The sequence below is a fragment of the Sapajus apella genome, unplaced genomic scaffold, assembly GCF_009761245.1.
Source record: "Sapajus apella isolate SASKATOON/1434 unplaced genomic scaffold, GSC_monkey_1.0 scaffold53, whole genome shotgun sequence".
Classification (NCBI taxonomy): domain Eukaryota; kingdom Metazoa; phylum Chordata; class Mammalia; order Primates; family Cebidae; genus Sapajus; species Sapajus apella.
In genome coordinates, this window is record NW_022436993.1 from 14396829 (window position 1) to 14417548 (window position 20720).

The 20720-nt window shown below is 47.4% G+C and overlaps 1 protein-coding gene across 3 annotated transcripts in view; it reads left to right on the plus strand.

The window, feature by feature from the left end:
* Positions 1 to 2563: 2563 nt before the first annotated feature.
* The window catches only part of SEPHS1 (selenophosphate synthetase 1), a 32597-nt gene continuing 14440 nt past the window's right edge, over positions 2564 to 20720 (plus strand). Inside the window, exons 1-5 of one of the 3 annotated variants that reach the window (XM_032244033.1) lie at positions 2569 to 2862; positions 6317 to 6586; positions 13195 to 13298; positions 15779 to 15886; positions 17829 to 17983. In XM_032244033.1, coding sequence (XP_032099924.1) covers positions 6394 to 6586; positions 13195 to 13298; positions 15779 to 15886; positions 17829 to 17983 — 560 coding nt within the window. In that variant the 5' untranslated portion in view covers positions 2569 to 2862; positions 6317 to 6393. Of the gene's footprint in view, positions 2863 to 3455; positions 3576 to 6316; positions 6587 to 13194; positions 13299 to 15778; positions 15887 to 17828; positions 17984 to 20720 lie in introns of those variants that run through there. The other 2 variants (XM_032244034.1, XM_032244035.1) reach the window with 2 other exon arrangements.

Below are 20720 nucleotides of genomic sequence, written 5' to 3' on the forward strand. Positions count from 1 at the left end.
GGAGCGGGAGTCCTTTAAGGCAGTGTTGTCCACTTTCTAGTGACCACATGTGTCATCTTAAGTGTTCAAATGGCCCCATTTTAAAAAGTAAAGAGGCCATGCATGGTGGCTCACGCCTGTAATCCCAGAACTTTGGGAGGCCGAGGCAGGTGGATCATGAGGTCAAGAATTCAAGACCACCCTGGCCAACATATCAAAACCCCATTTTTACTAAAAATACAAATAAGCCAGTCATGGTGTTGGGTGCCTGTAGTCCCAGCTACTCGGGAGGCTGAGGCAGGAGAATCGCTGGAACCCAAGAGGTGGAGGCTGCAGTGAGCCACGATCACACCACTGCTGGTCTCAACCTCCTAGCCTCAAGCGATCCTCCTGCCTTGGTAAGCCCTGGGGCTCCAGGTATGAGCTACCCTCCCCAGTAGTAAATTGGTATTTCTAATAAGCCCCGGCCAGGCAATGCAACTTAGGAGAACCATCTCTCAGACGGAGCCAGCAGAACCTGAGGATCCAGCGGGGATGGCTCCCTAGAATGGGATTCTGGTGAGTCCGGGAGTGGGGGGACAGTGGAGGAATAGCTAAAAGCAGTACACAAGGAAGAAGCTCTCATCACCAGCAAAGAAAAGGAGGCACAAGTCTGCCAGATGATCTAGGCCAAGGCTGTAGTGTAGTCCTGGAGGAAGCAAGACATCTGTGGTTTACAGCCTGTGCTGCAGAGAACTGCTTCCCAGCGCGCTCGTGGTGGTGGAGGCGGGGAGGAAGAGCTGGTTCTGAGGCTGCTGGCCTCCCACCGATGCACCGGGGATCAGCCTCTGTCCCGCCCAGCCACTGGATTTCCAACTTCTGCAGAGCTCTGTCCAAGGTCTCTTTCACTTTTTTCCTGCGCTCTCCCTCCGGGGTTAATCTCACCTCTTTCGGAGGCTTTGAGCACCATTTACATGCTGATGTTACCCAGATTTGCATCTCTGAGCCCCACCCCCACACCAAACTCCCGACCTGTTTCCCAATTACCTTCTGAGTGGGAATATCCCGCTGACCTGAGATTTGCAACTCTGAGCCCTACCCCCACACCACCCGGCATACCTGAGATTTAACCTTTCCAAAGCTGAACTCACCCCGAAATTTTTTGCTTTCCATTAGTTCCTAGATCAATTAGTAGTAGCATGGCTCCCCATTCGCTCCCTCACCAAACTGGAAACCTGAGGGTCATTTTATCCTTTTTCCTTTCCTTCCTACGCGCTAAATCACATCAAATCCCTTCCATGGACCGCATTCCCCTTGCTTTCCGTTCAAGTACATCTCCAGGCTTGACTAGTTCAATACCCTCTTAATGAGAACCGTGACCCTGTCTTCCCCTCTGGGAGAAGCCATCCTCCAGTGGTAGGCGCCTGTAATATCAGCTACTGGGGAGGCTGAGGCAGGAGAATCGCTTGAACCCAGGAGGTGGAGGTTGCAGTGAGCCTAGATCGCGCCATTGCACTCCAGCCTGGGCGACAGAGCGAGACTCCGTCCCAAAAATAAATAAAATAAAAAATAAAAGAATGCAGTCTAACATGTTCTTTGCTAACTTACTGTAGGATATAAAGAACACAAAGACAGGAGCCGCCTGTCTTCGAGGTGGCATGACTTCTGCATCCAGCCCAAGACTAAAACCCTCAGCAACTGGCAAGCGGAAATGTTAAGAACGAAAAGGGCATCTGGGTGGCGTGCCAACCTTTCGTGCCACGTAAAGCACGTTGCGGTGATCCAAAACGTTTCTGCCTCCAGATACATTTGGAAAACGCTGACCTACAACCTAGAAAAGTTTGATCGACATTCCTGCACACTGCTGTTATAGAGGGAAGCCCTAAGATAGCTCAAAGCATTTGCCTTATTTTCAAAAGCAATGCTTTAGAAACTCGAAAGCCCGGGAAAAAAGTTATTTCACGACGTGAAGCTCCCCGTCGATGTCAATTCGAACACATCCAGGATTGCGGCTGCCATGTTCGCTCGAACATGTGCAGGACAAACAATGCAACCAGCGGGGAACCGTAAGCCTTTTTCCTGAGACTTCCTACCACGCACATGAAGTGTTCACGAAACTTTGCAGGACCTCTCCACATTTCACGAGGCTCCCGTGAACTCCGGAGCCGAGCTAAACAATAGGAAGGACAGAAGCTGGGAGTCCCCAAGCATCAAACGTGCCGCTTGTGTTTTCAAAAAAAACTCTCCCTGGCGCCGAGGCGGCTTGTCCTAGGCTTTTAGCCTCTGCAAATTGTTCCCATGGTCATTGTCTTCCGTCAGGACGCTCCGCTGCGCGCTCGGGGAGCAGGTACAGCGCCCAGCAGAGCGCCGCGCGGTTGAGGCCGGCCAGGTGGCGGAAACGCTCCCGGCCCTAGCAGCCGGGCCCGGGAAAAAGGTGGCCCGGGCGCCAAGGGTGGCTGCCAATGCAACTCGCAACTTTTGAAATCAATCCTTTTCTGCATCATGCAACGGATGCCACCGCTCCTCGGGTTTGCAACCCCCCACCCCTCCCCCGAGACCAATCATTGCCGCGCTCGGCCCTGCACGGCGCCCCCGCCCCTTTCCCGGGCCGCACGCCGCCACCCAGCCGCCCGGGCCGCCTCTTAAAGGGAGGTGGCCGGCCTTAAAGGACCCCCGCCCGCCCAGCCGGCGGGAGCGTGGCGGCCCGGCTCCCGCAGGGCCGCGCCAAGCCAGGCGAGCCCCCGCGGCGTCCAGGCGCGGGCCCAGGCCCCCGCCGTCGCCGCTGCCGCCGGGCGCGGCATTTTTATTCAGGCGACGCTTAAGGGAGCCCGGCCGCGCCCGGTGCATTGTGGGAGCGGCCCGCGGCCCGTTTTCGGGAGGAGGCGGAGGGCGCAAAGCGAGCCGGTAAGCGGCGGGCCCGGCGTGGGGGGGAGGCGCAGGCTTAAAGGGGAATCCGGGTCCGCAGGCCCGCGGCGGCCGTTGCAAATCCCCCTCCGGGCCGCCCGGGACCGCCGGGGAGCCGCGCGCCGCCGGCCCCGCCAGCCCTGCCTGGAGAGGGACAGAGCCGGGCTTGGTGGGGCCGCTTTAAAAAAGAAGCGCCGCCCGCGCCGCCGCCGCAGCCGCCGCGCGGGGCCGGGGAAGGAGGGAGGGAGGGCGGGGAGGAGCGGAGGGGAGGGCGGCGGCGGCCACGCAGGGGTTAATTTTTTCGCCCGCCGACATTTTTGCGCGGCGGCGGCGGCCCGTGCGCGCGGCGGGAGCGGCAGGCTTGGGGTCCCGGGGCGCCTCCGGGGCCTCCCCGCTTCCCCCTCCCTCCGCGCGGGCCCTGTCGACCCGGGGCTGCTGGGTTCCGGGCGCCGGGCGCCTGGACAGCGCGCCCGCGCGCTGCCGGCCGCCTCCAGCTGGCCCGAACGGGGATGGCCCGGCCGGGGCCCCGCGCTGCCGCCTCCGCCCCGCCGTCCGCCCGCGGCCCGGGCCTGCTGGGCCTTCCGAGGCGGCGGCGGCGGCGAGGGCCTGAGCCTGAGCCCGAAGGCGTCCCCGGGCTCCCCGCTCCCCGCCCCGGCCGCCTCCGACGCGGGCGTCCTGGAGAGCGCGCCCCATTGTGCGGGCCCGGCGGGGAGGTAGGTCCGGGGCTGGCGGGGCAGCGCTCCGGGCCCACCCCGCTGACCGGCTCCCCGGCTCCGCACACTCGTTGGAAGGAAAAAAAAAAAAAAAAACCATGGAAACGTGCCCGGGAAGGAAAGGGTTAAACATTGTTTTAAATATTCATGCCATTGTTTTAAAGGCGTAAACATGTGGCTGCGGGGTCGCCGGGCACCGTCCCTTATTAATGCAGATGGATCCCCCTGGTTCCTTAATCACTGCACATTTCCCCCGGCACCCCTCCCCCTTCCCATGCCCTCCAAAAATGCAAGATCTAATACTGTTTTCATTAGGATGTGAGTCTGAATTGTGTCCTTGGTTCCGTTTGGAATTTTAAAACTCCTGAGCGCTTTCCTGATTTAAGGTGTTTTAAACTTTTTTCACCCCTTAAAACTCTGAGAAGAAGATAGCATTTTTAAAGGAAGTGAGCTCCCCGCAATTCCCCTGCCCACCTTTTTGGGAGCTGGGAGAGGAATAGAGATTGGAGGTAGGAAAATAACTGGATGCCTCGTGAGTTGGATTTTTTTCTTTTCTTTTTTTTTTTTTTTCCTGGTAGGGGTGAGGCCGTGTTAAATTCGAGGCGTTTTGTGAGGCGTTTTGTGTTGTTTTTGTTGAAACGCCTTCCAAGTCAAAGTGGTATTCAAACTTTCCCCTAAGATGGCTTCAAAATTCCTGTCTCTGTCACTTGTCTCCAGTGCCTGCTCTTTTTGGGCAGGGAGGCTTCTTGGTATCGTGTTTGAAGGCTAACTCCTGTTCAGTAGTTTGCCACCGAAATCATTGCTCATCTCAAACCGTGTTTTTGTGAAGAGGGTTTGGATTACTGCCCAAACTCGGGCTTCGTGAGATTTATATGAGGGATGTGTGTCTCAAGGGATGGAAAACTCTATAAATGGGAATTATGTTCATCATCACAAATTTTATAGGGGAAAATGACCCTAAAACTTGGGGTGTCTGTAATTCTAGGCCCAATAAGGTATCAGTCTGGAAGTTTGTAAACCCTAGAAACACATGTTGTTTTTTGCTTTAGCCTCAAAGGCTAAATCACGTAGGAGTGCCTGTTCCAGAAGCTTGACGGTGGTAGTCAGGGCGGTAAATGCTGGTGATTTAGTATGGTTTAATTTGTTATTTGGGTTCTGCAATGAAATGTTAATAAGGAGTAATATTTTTTGTCAGTGATGTGTGTACCAGTTTGTTGGGCTGGTTGTTTGCTTTCTAGGAAATAACACTGCATGAAAACATGAGAGAGCTTTCCAATATTCTGGAGAACACAGACCTTGCCCTGTTAAGCAGCCATTGCAGTTTTTACGTTGTGCCCTTTAGAGAGGACTGCTATTAGTTCTGGATTGCCTTGTATATTCTTTCTTTTTTGTTGTTGTTGTTTTGAGAGGGAGTCTTGCTCTGTCGCCCAGGCTGTAGTGCAGTCTCGGTTCACTGCAACCTTCTCCCAGGTTCAAGTGATTCTCCTGCCCCAGCCTCCTGAGTAGCTGGGATTACAGGCACACACTACCACGCCCGGCTATTTTTGTATTTTTAGTACAGAAGCAGTTTCGCTGTGTTGACCAGAGGTCTGGAACTCCTGACCTCAGGTTATCTACCTGCTTTGGCCTCCCAAAGTGCTGGGATTATAGGCAGAGCCGCTACGCTCAGCCTTGGGGTGTATATTCTTTGGCCTCAGAGGGAAAACTTTGTTTTTCTAAGATGAGGATTTAGCATTGTGAAAAATTTTGTCCAGCGCGTTTACATTAATGTCCTTTTCTTTTCTTTTTTTTTTTTTTTTAGAAGGAGTCTTGCTCTGTTGCCCTGGCTGGGGTTGGAGTAATGGCACAATTTCAGCTCACTGCAACCTCCACCTCCCAGGTTCAAGCAATTCTCCCTGCCTCAGCCTCCCAAGTAGCTGGGATTACAGGCACCTGCCACCAAGCCCAGCTAATTTTTTTGTATTTTTAGTAGAGACAGGGTTTTGCCATGTTGGCCAGGCTGATCTGGAACTCCTGATACCAGAAGATTTTCCAGAAAAGTCACCTTAGTGAGGACAGCTGGTTTCTTTTTTTTTTTTTTGAGACGGAGTTTCACTCTCATTACCCAGGCTGGAGTGCAATGGCGCGATCTCGGCTCACCGCAACCTCCGCCTCCTGGGTTCAGGCAATTCTCCTGCCTCAGCCTCCTGAATAGCTGGGACTACAGACATGCGCCACCATGCCCAGCTAATTTTTTGTAGTTTTGGTAGAGACGGGGTTTCACCATGTTGACCAGGATGGTCTCGATCTCTTGACCTTGTGATCCACCCGCCTCGGCCTCCCAAAGTGCTGGGATTACAGGCTTGAGCCACCGTGCCCGGCGACAGCTGGTTTCTAACCACAGTGCTTCCAGGTTGACACAGGAAGTGCCCAGTGGTGCTGTTCTAATGCTGAGTTCCAGAAGAACCTTTGGGACTTGGCTGTTCAAGGTGGCATGATGTCATATGAACCTGCAGGCTGGCCCTCTTGCCACAGTGAAAACCACAGGCCAGATGTCACATCTTCCATAGATGTCTGTGCTGGCATAGTTCCTTGATGAAAAGACCTGTTTTATCATATGCACTACTGTGATAAATATCGGTGGTCTTGGTGATTTCAGCCCTTGTCACATTTACTTTTCCCTGTCATGTATTCACTTGATTTACTGTCACATTCCTGTGGGAATTCATTTCATGGCATCTCTGTGTTTTGGTGATACCCAGGTGGATCCGTAAAAAACCCAGCCAACCCGCAGAGGGAGGGCAGGGGCTGAGCTGTGAGGAGAGCGGGCCCCAGAACCATGTCTACGCGGGAGTCCTTTAACCCGGAAAGTTACGAATTGGACAAAAGCTTCCGGCTAACCAGATTCACTGAACTGAAAGGCACAGGCTGCAAAGTGCCCCAAGATGTCCTGCAGAAATTGCTGGAATCTTTACAGGAGAACCACTTCCAAGAAGATGAGCAGTTTCTGGGAGCCGTTATGCCAAGGCTTGGTAGGTAACCCGGTGTTTCTTTGATGGTCTGCGATCCAGTCAGTGAGTCAAAAACCAGATTTCTCGCCTCCCATGTTGCCTATTTATTTTTTTATTACAAATTTTTTTACTTTTATAGATTTGGGGAGTGCACGTGCAGTTTTGTTATATGAATCTATTACATAATGGTGAAGACTGGGCTTTCAGTGTAGCCATCACCCAAATGCTGTACATTGTTCCCCCCTTTTATTTTAATTTTTGTGAGAAGGATTAGAAGAGCAATCAGTGGTAACTGTTATGTTCTTGTAACTTATATGGCACAAGTACTTGAAAGGCATCAAGAGGGGTACTCTGACAGTTTTTAAATTATGGAGTATGCAATTGAGATCGTTATATTATGGTAAAAACATTGTTTAAATTAAATTGAATTTTCTGTTAGCTGAAGACTAAACAGAATCACTTCCAAGATGATGATTTTTATGCCCTTTTCCTAAAAGGATTCCTAAAATGCTCACATGCCCTTCATGGCCCCAGGAAAGGTGGTTCCAGCCTTAGGGTTCCTGTGCAGTATTCAGATGGCAGTGACTGTGTCAGCAGGGCATTGGGGTTCTCTGCAGGGTGCATCAGGAGGAGGTAGGACTGGAGGGATCTGTTCATGACCCCAGGATGTCTTCTGGAACCGAGGGCAGTGTTTCCTCTCTACTAAATTCCTAACGGCATGAGTGATTTCACTTTTCCCAAACACAGAGCTTAGAAACAAATTCTAGGCTCCTGGCATGTTGTTTATTCATGTTTCTTATGCCGTTTTTTAAGTACGCAGTGCAAGACTGTGATCACTTTTCCTTGTGTTTGATGCATAGTTTTGGAGGTTTGGATGCTCTATAATTACTGTGTGACTTGATCAGCTTTCTTTTTTTTTTGAAAAGGAGTCTCGCTTTGTTGCTCAGGCTGGAGTGCAGTGGTGCAATCTCAGCTCACTGCAGCCTCCACCTCCACCTCCACCTTAGGTTCAAGTGATTTTCTTGCCTCAACCTCCTCCTGAGTAGCTGGGATTAACAGGCACATGCCACCACGCCCAGTTACTTTTTGTGTTTTTAGTAGGGACAGGGTTTCACCGTGGTGTCCAGGCTGGTCTCAAACTACTTGACCCCTGGTGATCCTCTCACCTGGGCCTCCCAAAGTGCTGGGATTACAGGCATGAGCCGCCACACCCGGTCAGGTTTTCATTTCGTTTCCTTTTGCCCATTATTTTGTAAAGTTCATTGATTATGAGCTTTGGGTCTCCTTTCCTCCCAGATAGAGAAAGCAGATAAAAGCATAGTTGCTTTGTTTGGAAGGGAAGAAATATTACATCCCAATCTCTGGTGGCCTGCAGGACTTTGAGGAGCTCGGTTTGAAAGCAGTTCCTGCTGTCCAGCTGATGGCCAAGCTGTGGAGAAATGAGCGAGCTGGATTTGATGTTGGCTTGTCAAGAAATGAGAGTATACTGAGGAGGCTGTTAGATGACTGTCAAGAAAAAAAAAGCTGTTCATACTTAATGCTCAAAAACCAATGAAATTAAAACTTTACAGGATAAAGTAAGAATTGCTATTTATAACTTCCTCTGACACAGTCACTCATATTACGTTGTGAATGTCAACCCAACTCTCCTGAGCCTCAGCTTCCTAATCTATAAAATGGATAATAATAATTAGTGTATGGGGCTGGGCGCTGTGGCTTACGCCTATAATCTCAGCACTTTGGAAGGCTGAGGCGGGCAGGTCACTTGAGGTCAGGAGTTCAAGACCAGGTTAGGCAACATGGTGAAACCCTGTCTCTACTAAAAATGCAAAAATTATCTAGGATTGCTGGTGTGTGCCTGTAGTTCCAGCTACTTGAGAGGGTGAGATAGGAGGACCCCTTGAGTGCCAGAGGCTGAGGCTGCCATGAGCCAAAGTCACACCACTCTACTGCAGCCTGGGTGACAGAGTGAGACCCTGTCTCAAAAAAAAAAAAAAATTACTGTTTTGCATTGTTGTACCAAAAATATTCTGGGTAGGTGTGCCATGTAGATCTGTACTTACATATATAATACATGTATGTGTATAGCCACTGTACACACATATATATGATATATATTTATGTTTTTAACTTTTATTTTTTTCTTGAGATAGAGTCTAACTCCATCACCTAGGCTTGGGTACAATGGTGCAGTCTTGGCTCATTGCAACCTGTGCCTCCCAGATTCAAATGATTCTCTTGTCTCAGCTTCCCTCCAGTAGCTGGAATTACAGGCATGCGCCACCATGACCAGCTAATTTTTTTCGTATTTTTTAATAAAGATGGGGTTTCACCATGTGGTCAGGTTGGTCTGGAACTCCTGACCCTAAGTAGTCCACCCACCTCAGCCTTCCAAAGTGCTGGGATTACAGGCATGGGGCGCACCTCCTGTTTATGTTTTTAACTTTTTTTCTAATTGAATGTCATATTTTCTGACTTCAAAGATGGTGTTTGAACGGTTAACAGAAACAGCTTTTAAATGTACATGTGATTACTAAATGTATCCCAACTAAAGAAATGTTAAAAGAAATGTAGGTCGGGTGCGGTGGCTCAAGCCTGTAATCCCAGCACTTTGGGAGGCCGAGGCGGGTGGATCACGAGGTCAAGAGATCGAGACCATCCTGGTCAACATGGTGAAACCCTGTCTCTACTAAAACTACAAAAAATTAGCTGAGCATGGTGGCGCGTGCCTGTAGTCCCAGCTACTCAGGAGGCTGAGGCAGGAGAATTGCCTGAACCCAGGAGGCGGAGGTTGCGGTGAGCCGAGATTGCGCCATTGCACTCCAGCCTGGGTAACAAGAGCGAAACTCCGTCTCCAAAAAAAAAAAAAGGAAATGTGTCTTAGAACCTGAGACATCTGTTGCCTGGTACTTAAGAGCTATCTGGTAATGATGGCTGCTGGAGGTGGTGGGGGTAGGATGACTTGGGTGGTTTTTCTGATGGGGATGTCAGCGCTTCTGGAAAGCTTACAGCAAGATTGCCCGTTGCCTCCTGGTCATGAAACATAAACTGCTCTGTCTGGTGTTTCATGCTCCCCCTACCCTGTAGCATTTTCCTTTATTCCCAGTTACTTTCCCTCTGTATGTTCCCTATGTCTTTCCATTTGAAACCGAAGTTTTTCAAGGCCTGCAGGCCATCTATGGCTCTCCCCTTCTCTCTTCCTTCCTTGAAATGTGGTTGGTGATTTCTAAACCAATCACTAGACCCGGCGTGGTGGCACATGCCTATAATCCCAGCACTTTGGGAGGCCAAGGCAGGTGGATCACCTGAGGTTGGGAGTTCGAGACCAGCCTGACCAACATGTTGAAACCCTGTCTCTACTAAAAATGCAAAATTAGCTGGGAGTGGTGGCTTATGCCTGTAATCCCAGCTACTTGGAGACTGAGGCAGGAGAATCGCTTGAACCCAGGAGGCAGAGGTTGCAGTGAGCCAATACTGCACCATTTCCAGCCTGGGCAACAAGAGCGAAACTCCATCTCAAAAATAAATAAAAATAAACCAATCATTGTACACCAGTGCTCTTTAAAAATGCAATGCAAACCACATGTGTAATTTTAAATTTTATAGTAGTCACATTTTTTAAAACCTGATAATGAGAATCTATGTTAACACAATATATAAAAATGTCTTTTCAATATGTATATATGACATTGTTATTATTATTTTTTTTTGAGATGGAGTCTCGCTCTGTCACCCAGGCTGGAGTCTAGAGGCGCGATCTCAGCTCACTGCAATCTCCGCCCCCCAGGTTCAAGCGATTGTCCTGCCTCAGCCTCCTGGAATGGTCCAGCTGGTGTTAAACTCCTGACCTCATGATTCTCCTGCCTAGCCTCCCAAAGTGCTGGGATTGCAGGCGTGAGCCACCGTGCCCAGCCATATAAGACATTATTAATAAGATGTTGTGTTTTGGTACCAGGTGTTTAAAATCGGGTATCTGTTTTATACTTAGAGCACTTCTTCATTTGCAGTAACCACATGTCTGGTGCATAGCCACCCGCTGTGGCTAGTATCCACCATACTGGACAGCACCAGACGCTATTCTAGTAGACCATGGCGGCACAGCTGTGAAAGAGAAACCACTGCTTTTCAGCCTTGGGGCATCCTCAGGAGTCACCAGTTACTCTGATCAAAGGACTTGCTAAGTTTAGAAATAAAGCGCTTTACAAATCAAATATGTTTAATTCAAATTTAAGATTATTCAGATTAAGAACATTTAAAGCTCAGCAATGAATTTAGTGTCTCTTTCAGTAGTCCTGCAATTTAAATGGAAGAATAACCAGTTGTTGGAATTACCCATTTAGAGAAAATCCATTGAGTTAAAAAGTGGTATTTCTATGTAGGTGTTAGAGTGTTGTGAGATGAATTTGAGAGGTTCTGCCCATAGGCTGTTTACATGAATTACCACTCACATTCTCCTCTGAAGAATGAAAACTGACCCAGTGCTGGAAATTGTTGAAACTTGCTATTCTGTGCTTAAATTCTCCATTCCCTAGCAAGGTCTTCCAGCAAGAGTTTCTGCCTTGCCATCTAGTGTAATAGTAAATCGGCCTGTCTTCACATCCTATGGCTTTTTATTCAACATGGTTTCATTTTTGCGTCAGGAAAGATGTGCTGCCTCCGTGACCCACCTCTGTGAGGTCTGCTGCTATTGTGAGACTGAGTGAGGCAGTGCTTCCCGGCTGTTTTACATAGGCAAAATATTAAAGGTGGTTTTACTGCGATTCAGATATGATTTATTCCTGCTTGAAATTCTGAATTTATAGGGTAGATTCAAGCACTTAATTTGCTATTTTTTTTTTCCTTAATCTTTTTTTTTTTTTTTTTTTTTTTTTTTTGGAGACAGTCTTGCTGCATTGCCCAGGCCGGAGTGCAGTGACAAACTCTGCCTCCTGGGTTCACGCAGTTCTCTGCCTCAGCCTACCGAGTAGCTGGGATTACAGGCACACACCACCACACTCAGCTTATTTTTGTTTTTTTGTGTGTGTTTTTTTGTTTTGTTTTGTTGTGGTTTTTTTTTTTTTTTTTTTTGAGATGGAGTCTTGCTTTGTCGCCAGGCTGGAGTGCAGTGGTGCAATCCCGGCTCACTGCAACCTCCACCTCCCAGGTTCAAGCGATTCTTCTGCCTCAGCCTCCTGAGTAGCTGAGACCACAGGCACATGCCACCACGCCTGGCAAATTTTTTTGTATTTTTAGTGTAGATGGGGTTTCATCATGTTAGCCAGGATGGTCTCAATCTCTTGACCTTGTGATCCACTCACCTCAGCCTCCCAAAGTGCTGGGATTACAGGCATGAACCATCACACCGGCTAATTTTTGTATTTTTAATAGAGATGGGGCTTCACCATCTTGGCCAGGCTGGTCTTGAACTCCTGACCTCATAATCCACCCACCTTGGCCTCCCAAAGTGCTGGGATTACAGGAGTGAGCTACTATGCCCAGCAGTCCTGACTTTTTCCCTGCTTTTGGCTGTTGGACTGCAAAATAGATACAACGGCCCTCTCCGAATCCAAGTAATCCTCATCAGCGGATTCAACTAACCACACACTGAAAATACTCAGGGGAAAAAAATGGGTGATTGTGTCTGAATATGTACAGACTTTATTTTTTGTCTTGTCATTATTCCCTAAACAGTAAAGTATAACGAATATTTACATTGCTTTACATCATATTAAGTATCATAGGTGATCTAGAGATGATTTAAGGTATGGGAGAAGATGTGCGTAGGTTATATGCAAATATCGGGCCATTTCAAATCAGGGATTTGAGCATACATGGATTTTGGGGTCTGTGGGAGTCTGGAACCAGTCCCCCACAGATACCAAGGAGCAGCTGTCTTCGTAAGAGGACAGAAGAGTGTCCTTCTGAGGGGTTTGAGCTGCACTCTGTGTTCAGCTTTTTTGGTGGGAATGCTAGTCTGAGTTTGTAAAATGCCTGCATTACAGGTGATTTTTAAAAGAGGGCAGCCTGCAGTCGCTAGTCTTAACTACTCTGGCATAGATGCCAGAGTGTTTATATACGTGCTTGATTGGAAATTTTGGTTGAATTGCCCATTGGTATTTTTCCTTTTCATCTGCGTCTGTGTCATTTTGACTAAAATGTAAATGTAGTAATGGCGTTTTTCATTGTAAAAATATTTTACAGATTTTCTGATGGAACGATAGGATAATGTCTAAATAGGTACTCAAAGTAACTATAGTTAAGATAACCCAAGTTCCGTTTATTCTATCTTATCTTCAAAGAAATTGTATATGGTCCCAGTCACATACTGTGGTAACATAGTAAATAATATAATAAAAATAATACAGGGAAAAAGAAGATTTTTATTCAAGGCATCATTAAGGTTTTTAAAATTATGCCATATTGGAGTTTAGTCTTGATGAGTAACATTTTCATTAGTATTTTCCATCTTAAGCTGGGTATGTTTCACGTTTATTTCAGTTACGCTCCTTGATAGGAAAAACATGGCTTCATTGGCAGCCCACAGTTTCCATAAGTATCTTATGAGCTCTTCCTGCTCAGAGCACTGGTGGTATAAAATGAAATGGCTTTCCCGTTTTATTTCTGGATGCTAATGACTTCCATCTCCACAGGCATTGGAATGGATACTTGTGTCATTCCTTTGAGGCATGGTGGGCTTTCCTTGGTTCAAACCACAGATTACATTTACCCGATCGTAGATGACCCTTACATGATGGTAAGTGTGAGCTGATGTGTTTTTTGTGACGGGAAGGGCTTATTCGTTTGGTTTGGATTGTGGCTGGGGTTTTGTATGTATCCGGGGTTTTGGTTTTGTTTCTGTTATATCTGTACTCCCTTCCCTGCCCAGCCTCCAGCAGTCACTGAAGTCGGGCCTGTCCCCTGCCTACACTTGGCACTGTGCATTAAGCAATTAGGGAGGAAGGCCCTCGGTTGCTTTTGCACCTGAGTTCATGCTGTGAGTAAGAACACTTCTTGTTTAGTACAGTGTCAGTGGAATAACATTTTCGTCATTTTCTTCTTTCTTGCACCTTTCTTTTGAAGAAGGAACACAGTTTTCCAGTAATCGGCTATTTATTTGTCACTGGTAACTGAGGGGGTTGGTACCTGAGAGTGAACACCCCCTCAGGTACCAGTGGCAAATAAATAACAGATTATTGGAAACCTGTATCCTTTTCACATTGGTAACCTTCATCACCCCTGTGTTTTAGGCTGGAGATGTTACTCTCCTCTGTAATTGGACTGATCCTACATGTTTCCTTCAAGAAATCAAGGAGCTAGTATCTCATCACAATTAGATGTTTCAAACATTAATCCTGATACCTGGTTAATTCACCCCACCCAGCCACCCGAGCACCCACCACTGTGTGATGTCCCGCTGTGCATAGTAGGTTTCTGACCACTGAGTTCAAGTTCCTAGCTACTGATTGGCACTGCTGAAGTGTGTTCCCCAATTGTTCAGAGTGGTTGCAGCCAGCCACTCTTTGATCCACCCAACCTTTAACCCCATTTCCCTACCACCCAGGAGAAGCCAGTGGAGAGATTGGGAATAACCGGTTTGCTATAAAATGCCAGATGTTCTTCCTGTGTGGCAAGGACAGTGGGATCAGTCTGCACTGTAGGGACTTTATCATGAGGCAGCCACATGGGGGGTGTTCCCCCTCAGGTACCAGTGACAAATACACAGGTTATTGGAAACCTGTATTCCTCCTGCACATCTGTCTGTTCTCTCCTCTGGAGGAATACTCTTGAGACTGGGCTGGTATGCCACAGCCCAGGCCCCACTCCGCCAGGTGGCAGGGATGGCTAAATCCAGAGTCTGTCGTCTTCCAGCGTTTCCTAAAATAAGAGCACCCAGAGCAGAACAGGCACTAAATCACTGCCCCCCTAACTAGCGATTGGCTTGTCCAAGTTGCAGACCATCTGTTGGCCTTGCGGACTGGCTTGGTGTTACGGAAGTGTGGCCACAGATGGTTGTTGAGCTGCAATTGCTGACCTCCAGGAATGTGTAAGAAAGCATAAAGCAAGCAATTAAACAGCCACTGGAAATGATAACACTTGAGAGTTTGATTATCCTTATGTCAAAAGAAAAACTTATATTTTCTGTTTACTGTCTATAAATCAATAACAGTTTAGATAAGGGCAACTTAACTTTTAAAAGTCTCCAGTGGCAGTAAAAAAAATCTTCATTACCACATTTCTGTTGAATTGTATTTTAAAGTTCCCAAGAAAATGATATCATGTACTGGGAAATGCTTTTCTTTTTCTTTAGAAAACAATATGACTTCAGTCCTTGAATATTTTTTTATTTGCTTATTTTTTTTATTTGCTTCCTAAATAAGGTAACTTTTCTGTTTATCTGATACAACCTTGAAAAGAAGCTGCAAAATTTGTTTTGTTCTGTTGCCCAGGCTGGAATGCAGTGGTGCGATCTCAGCTCACTGCATCCTCCACCTCGCAGGTTCAAGTGAGTCTCATGTCTCAGCCTCCCAAGTCTCAGCCTCCCAAGTAGCTGCGACTACAGGTGTGCACCACCATGCTGAGCTAATTTTTGTATTTTTATTAGAAACAGGTTTTGCCATGTTTGCCAGGCTGGTCTCGAACTCCTGGCCTCAAATGATCTTCCTGCCTCAGCCTCCCAAAGTATTGGGATTACAGGCGTGAGCTATCACACCCAGACTAAGCTACAAACATTTCTTAATCCAAGTGCATAAAAAGGATCTCCTCTGTAATCACTAAAGCCAGCCATTTTGAGAATCTGTTTGGGATACGTGGCTGTTTCCAGCCTTTCTTTAGGAGAGTTGTTTGCAGGCTTTTTCGCTCCATAGCTCTTCCCCCACAGACTGTCAGTTCTAACCTTACTTCTCCACCTCATTCCCTGTATGTACACCCCTTTGCGTATCTAAATAAATTGCAGACTTCTAAAATTTAGAATGGGAAGAACTTGTACCTTCTTTATTCTGTACAAGAAAGAGGTAGTAACAATAATGTCTGAGAAAAAAAAGGAGTGGCCTGGTGACTCCGTGTTGCAGGAAAGGTCGCCAGTCTGCAAGTTACAGAAACTGAGGACCCCATCCAGTAGCTCCCACTCCTGGAAAGTCCCCAGTTTCTCTGTGGAGTTCGCCCCATGGCTGACTCTCAGTTTCTGCAGATGGAAAGTCCCCAGTCATCCTTTCTCACGTTTCCCTCTCTTCCCAGGGCAGGATAGCATGTGCCAATGTCCTCAGTGACCTCTACGCAATGGGGGTCACGGAATGTGACAATATGCTGATGCTCCTTGGAGTCAGTAATAAAATGACCGACAGGGTAAGTAGGAGCTGCCGGCTGCTGCCTGGCTGTGATGTCCAAGTGGCATCTCTGGCCTTGGTTAGACTTCGCTTCCCATCTGGAAAGTGGGGAGCCCGGGCCATATGGCTTCCTGTACTCCTTCTGGCTCTCCACTTTTGGACAGTTATCTGTAAATTAAAATGAGAGAGCCTGGCCTATTCATCTCTTCATTTCTGCCATCTGCTCTTTTTCTCTCTTCCCAGTAGACTGAAACTGAGACTTTTTTTTCTTTTTTTTTTTTTTTTTGAGATGGGAGTCTCACTCTGTCGTCCAGGCTGGAGTGCAGTGGTGCAGTGTCTGTCCCCTGCAACCTCTGCCTCCCAGGTTTGAGCAGTTGTCCTACCTCAGCCTCCCAAGTAGCTGGGATTACAGGTGCGCACCCCCACACCCACCAGTTTTTTTAATTTTTGGTAGAGACAGGTTTCACCATGTTGATCGGGCTGTTCTCAAACTCCTGACCCCAGGTGATCTACCCACCTCGGTCTCCCAAAGTGCTGGGATTACAGGTTGTAAGCTACCACGCCTGGCCCAAGACATTTTTATGTGTCTTCTAAAATAAATTTTTGGCCATAGTGATGGTACCTCACTGTAAATCAGGCACAGCCTTACAGATCTGGGACACGTGGCACTTAGAGGGCGCCTGCTATGCTGTGAATGGGGATGTCATGGATATAGTCGGTGACCGGACTAGGGGACCCATGTGTTCACGCCTCTGTGTCATCACCTGGCATTCAGTGCTCTCGCTGCCTGAACCTGTTCTTTGAACCAGAAATGAATTCCTGCTTAGATAGACAGGTACTTGTTTCTGTCCCCAAAACCCCCCACAGTTTGCCCTGCCTTAGAGAAATTTGAGTTTCCATTAGGACCTATCCTGCCCTAAAACATGGCCTATGGCAGGCAGTGGTGCATGGTGGTCTTGGTGCGGACTCTGCCCATGTGGGTTACTCATGGCCCACAGCCAGTCCTTGGTAGGATGGACACCTACTCCAGGGCAGGGGACCTGTGCGTAAGAAGCCAGCATTGGACAGCTGGCTTCCAGCAGTCATCAGACGTAGGGGTGGTCCTGTGCACTGAGTCATAGACAGTGTTGGTGTCTGGGCTTTATTTACATTGTTGCCTTGAACATCTTCCAGCATTGGATAAAGTTATTACAATGGGAAATATTTTTTCACATTGCTTTTGTTTTTTGTTTTTTGTTTTGAGACTGAGTTTTGCTCTTGTCATCCAGGCTAGAGTGCAGTGGTGCGATCTCGGCTTACTGCAGCCTCCACCTCCTGGGTTCAAGTGATTCTGCTTCAGCCTCCCAAATAGCTGGGATTACAGGCATGCACCACCACGCCTGGCTAATATTGTATTTTTTTTTAGAGATGGGGATTTCACCATGTTGGCCAGGCTGGTCTCAAACTCCTGACTTCAAGTAAACCACCCACTTCAGCCTCCCAAAGTGCTGGGATTACAACATGGGTGCCCTCCCAAAGTGCGTGAGCCACCATGCCCGGCTGTTGGTTTTTGAGACAGGATCTCTTTGTGTTGTCCAGGCTGGAGTGCAGTGGCGTGATGAGAGAGCTCACTGCAGCAGCCTCAGCCTCCAAAATAGCCGGGACCACAGGCTCATACCACCATGCCCAGCAGTTTTTTACATGTTTTATAGAGAAGGGGGTCTCACTGCGTTGCCCGGGCTGGTCTTAAACTCCTGGGCTCAAGCTGTCTGCCCACCTCGGCCTCCGCGAGTGCTGGGATTACAGGCGTGAGCGACTGTGCCTGGCCCCGTAGCTTTGGTTAATGCCCTGCCCTGTCGTAAACTTTCAGGACTTCCTTTGGCATTTTATGGGTTTTTTTATAACTGTAAGTGTAAAAACCACCTTTTCTGGATTTTGAACCGAATTCTTTGACGTTTTATTTATATCTTTTTCAACCCTAGGAAAGGGATAAAGTGATGCCTCTGATTATCCAAGGTTTTAAAGACGCAGCTGAGGAGGCAGGAACATCTGTAACGGGCGGCCAAACGGTGCTAAACCCCTGGATTGTCCTGGGAGGAGTTGCTACCACTGTCTGCCAGCCCAATGAATTCATCATGTAAGTTGATTTCTGTTTCATGTCACGTGACCTGTTTCTTTCTCTCTCTCCTCTCTTTTCAAAAATAGATGTGTTACATTTGGGTGCGGTGGCTCACGCCTGTAATCCCAACACTTTGGGAGGCCAAGGCAGGTAGATCATTTGAGGTCAGGAGTTTGAGACCAGCCTGGCCAATGTGGTGAAACCCTGTCTCTACTAAAAATACAAAATTTAGCCAGGCGTAGCAGCACCCACCTGTAGTTCCAGCTACTCAGGAGGCTGAGGCAGGAGAATCACTTGAACCTAGGGGTGGGGGTTGCAGTGAGCTGAGATCGTGCCACTGCACTCTAGCCTAGGCGACACAACGAGACTCCATCTCAAAAAAAAAAAAAAAAAAAAAAAAAGATGGAGTAAGATATAATTTGCATACTGTATAATTCATCCATTTAATGCATAGGTGTCAGAGGTTAATTGTACAACCATTACCAGAGTTGATGATAGGACGTTTTCATCGCTTCAGGAAGAAACCCCCTCCTCATTGGCTGTGACTCCCCCTTCCTTATCCTGGATTCTTCCTCTTAGCATAACATTAGCATACTTTTAAGGGTCGTCTATTTTGTCGCACGTGTCAGTACTTTACTCCTGTTTTTAAGACATTTTAGGCTGTTGAAGTATATTTCACATAACATGTAGCACAGCATTTTGAAGTACACAGCGTGTTGGTTTTTAGTATTCACAAGGTTGTGCGCCCGTCACCACTATCCAATTCCAGAGCAGTTTTGTCACCCCAAAAAGAAGCCCTGTAGCTCACTCCCAGTTCCCTCCTGCTCCATCCCCTGGCAACCAAGAATGTACTTTTGTCTTTAGGGATTTGCCTATTCTGGACATTGTGTGTAAATGGAATCGTGCAACATGACATGCTGTGTCTGGCTTCATTCACATAGCAGCGTGTTTCTGGGTCATCCGTGTTGTAGCATGAATCAGTATTGCATTCCTTTCCATGGCTGCATAATCCATTGCTTGGATGTACCATGCTTTAGCTGTTCCTCGGGTGACAGAACTTTGGGTTGTTTCCACCTATTATGAATGACCTTTGGGTTGCTACCTGTTATGAATGTTGCCATGAACACTCACGTGTAAGTTTTTCGTGGGCGTAAGTGCCAGTTCTCTTGGGTGTATACCTAAGTATTGGCTAATCATGTGGTAATTGTGTTTAACTTGAGGCTGTGCCATTTTCACTTTCCCAGTAGCAATGTATGAGGACCCCAATTTCTCTGCGACGCCTCCAGTCCTTGCTTTTGTGTCCGCCTTTTGGATTCTAGCCAGCATAGCGGGTGTGAAGTAGCATCTCTTCGTGGTTTTGATTTTTGTCTGCCTGATGACTCTTGAGGCTGAGCATCTTTTCATGCTCTTACCGCCCATTTGTGTGTCTCCTTTGAGAAGTTTCTCCCCAAGTTGTCACTTTGCACACTTGATGTCTCTCTAAGAAAAGCCAGTCTTTTTTGCTGAAGGAAGTAGAAACTCCAGTTATGTATTTTATTTTTGGTTAGGTACGGATAAGGTACCGTGTTCACATGGTTCAGAGTCCTAAAGGTGTGAGAAGCCTCTGCAGTGTGGACAGCCTCGCCTGTGCATTGGTGAGGGCCCTTGCATTGCAGAGCTTTCTCACACCTTTGGAATTTTGCCCTTTTCGCTCCGCAGAGGCAGCCTCTCTTTGTGTTTCTAGCCAATCTACTGCCGACATTTAGGTCGTTTTGTACATTTGGGAATCTATAGGTAAGAAAGTTTTCAAAATAGAATTGCTAAGTCAGAGGGTATGTGTGCTTGTAATTTTGCTACCAGTTCGTTTCCACCAGCAGTGAATCACTTTCCCCACATCTGAACCAACACAGTGTGTTAACAGATGTCTGGGTCAGTGCTGCTCTGTTTGGTGGCTTTTTTTTAACTTTTAATATGTTCATATCTTTTGCCCATTTTTTAGTTGATGGAAGCTCTTTTTAGGGTCATTATCTGACAGCTTTCCTGTTAAGAGTGTTGCATTTTACTTACATCAAGGTTTTATTTTCCCAGAAAAAAAAAAAAAATTTTTTTTTTTTGAGGTGGAGTTTACTCTTGTTGCCAAGGCTGGAGTGCAATGGTGCGATCTCGGCTCACTGCAGTCTCAGCCTCCCAGGTTCAAGCGATTCTCCTGACTCAGCCTCCCCATTAGCTAGGATTATAGGCACCCGCCACCATACCCCATTGATTTTGTATTTTTACTAGAAACAGGGTTTCACCATGTTGGCCAGGCTGGTCTTGAACTGATAGCTTCAGGTGAGCCAATGCGCCTGACCCCGGCAAATGTTTTACATCAGTAGTTTTCAGACATTCCACTTAGAACTAAGTGGTAGCAGAAGATTCGGACAGGGTTGGGCATGGTGGCTCACTTCTGTAATTCCAGCGCTTTGGGGAGGCCAAGGCCAGAAGGTTGCTTGTGTCCAGGAGTTCAAGGCCAGCCTACGCAAGATAGGGAGACCTTGTCCCTACAAAAATAAAAATAAAAGAGCCCATTGTGGTGGCAGCTGCCTGTAGTCCCAGCTATCGGGAAGCTGAAGTAGGAGGATTACTGAACCCCAGGAGATTGAGGTTGAAGTGAGCCCTGTCTAAAAAAAAAAAAAAAAAATGAGGGGAAAAAATGTTAAAATCAGTTTCAATTAAAACCAAAAAAAAAAAAAATTTTTTTTTTTTTTTTTTTTTTTTTTTTTTTTTTTTTTTTTTT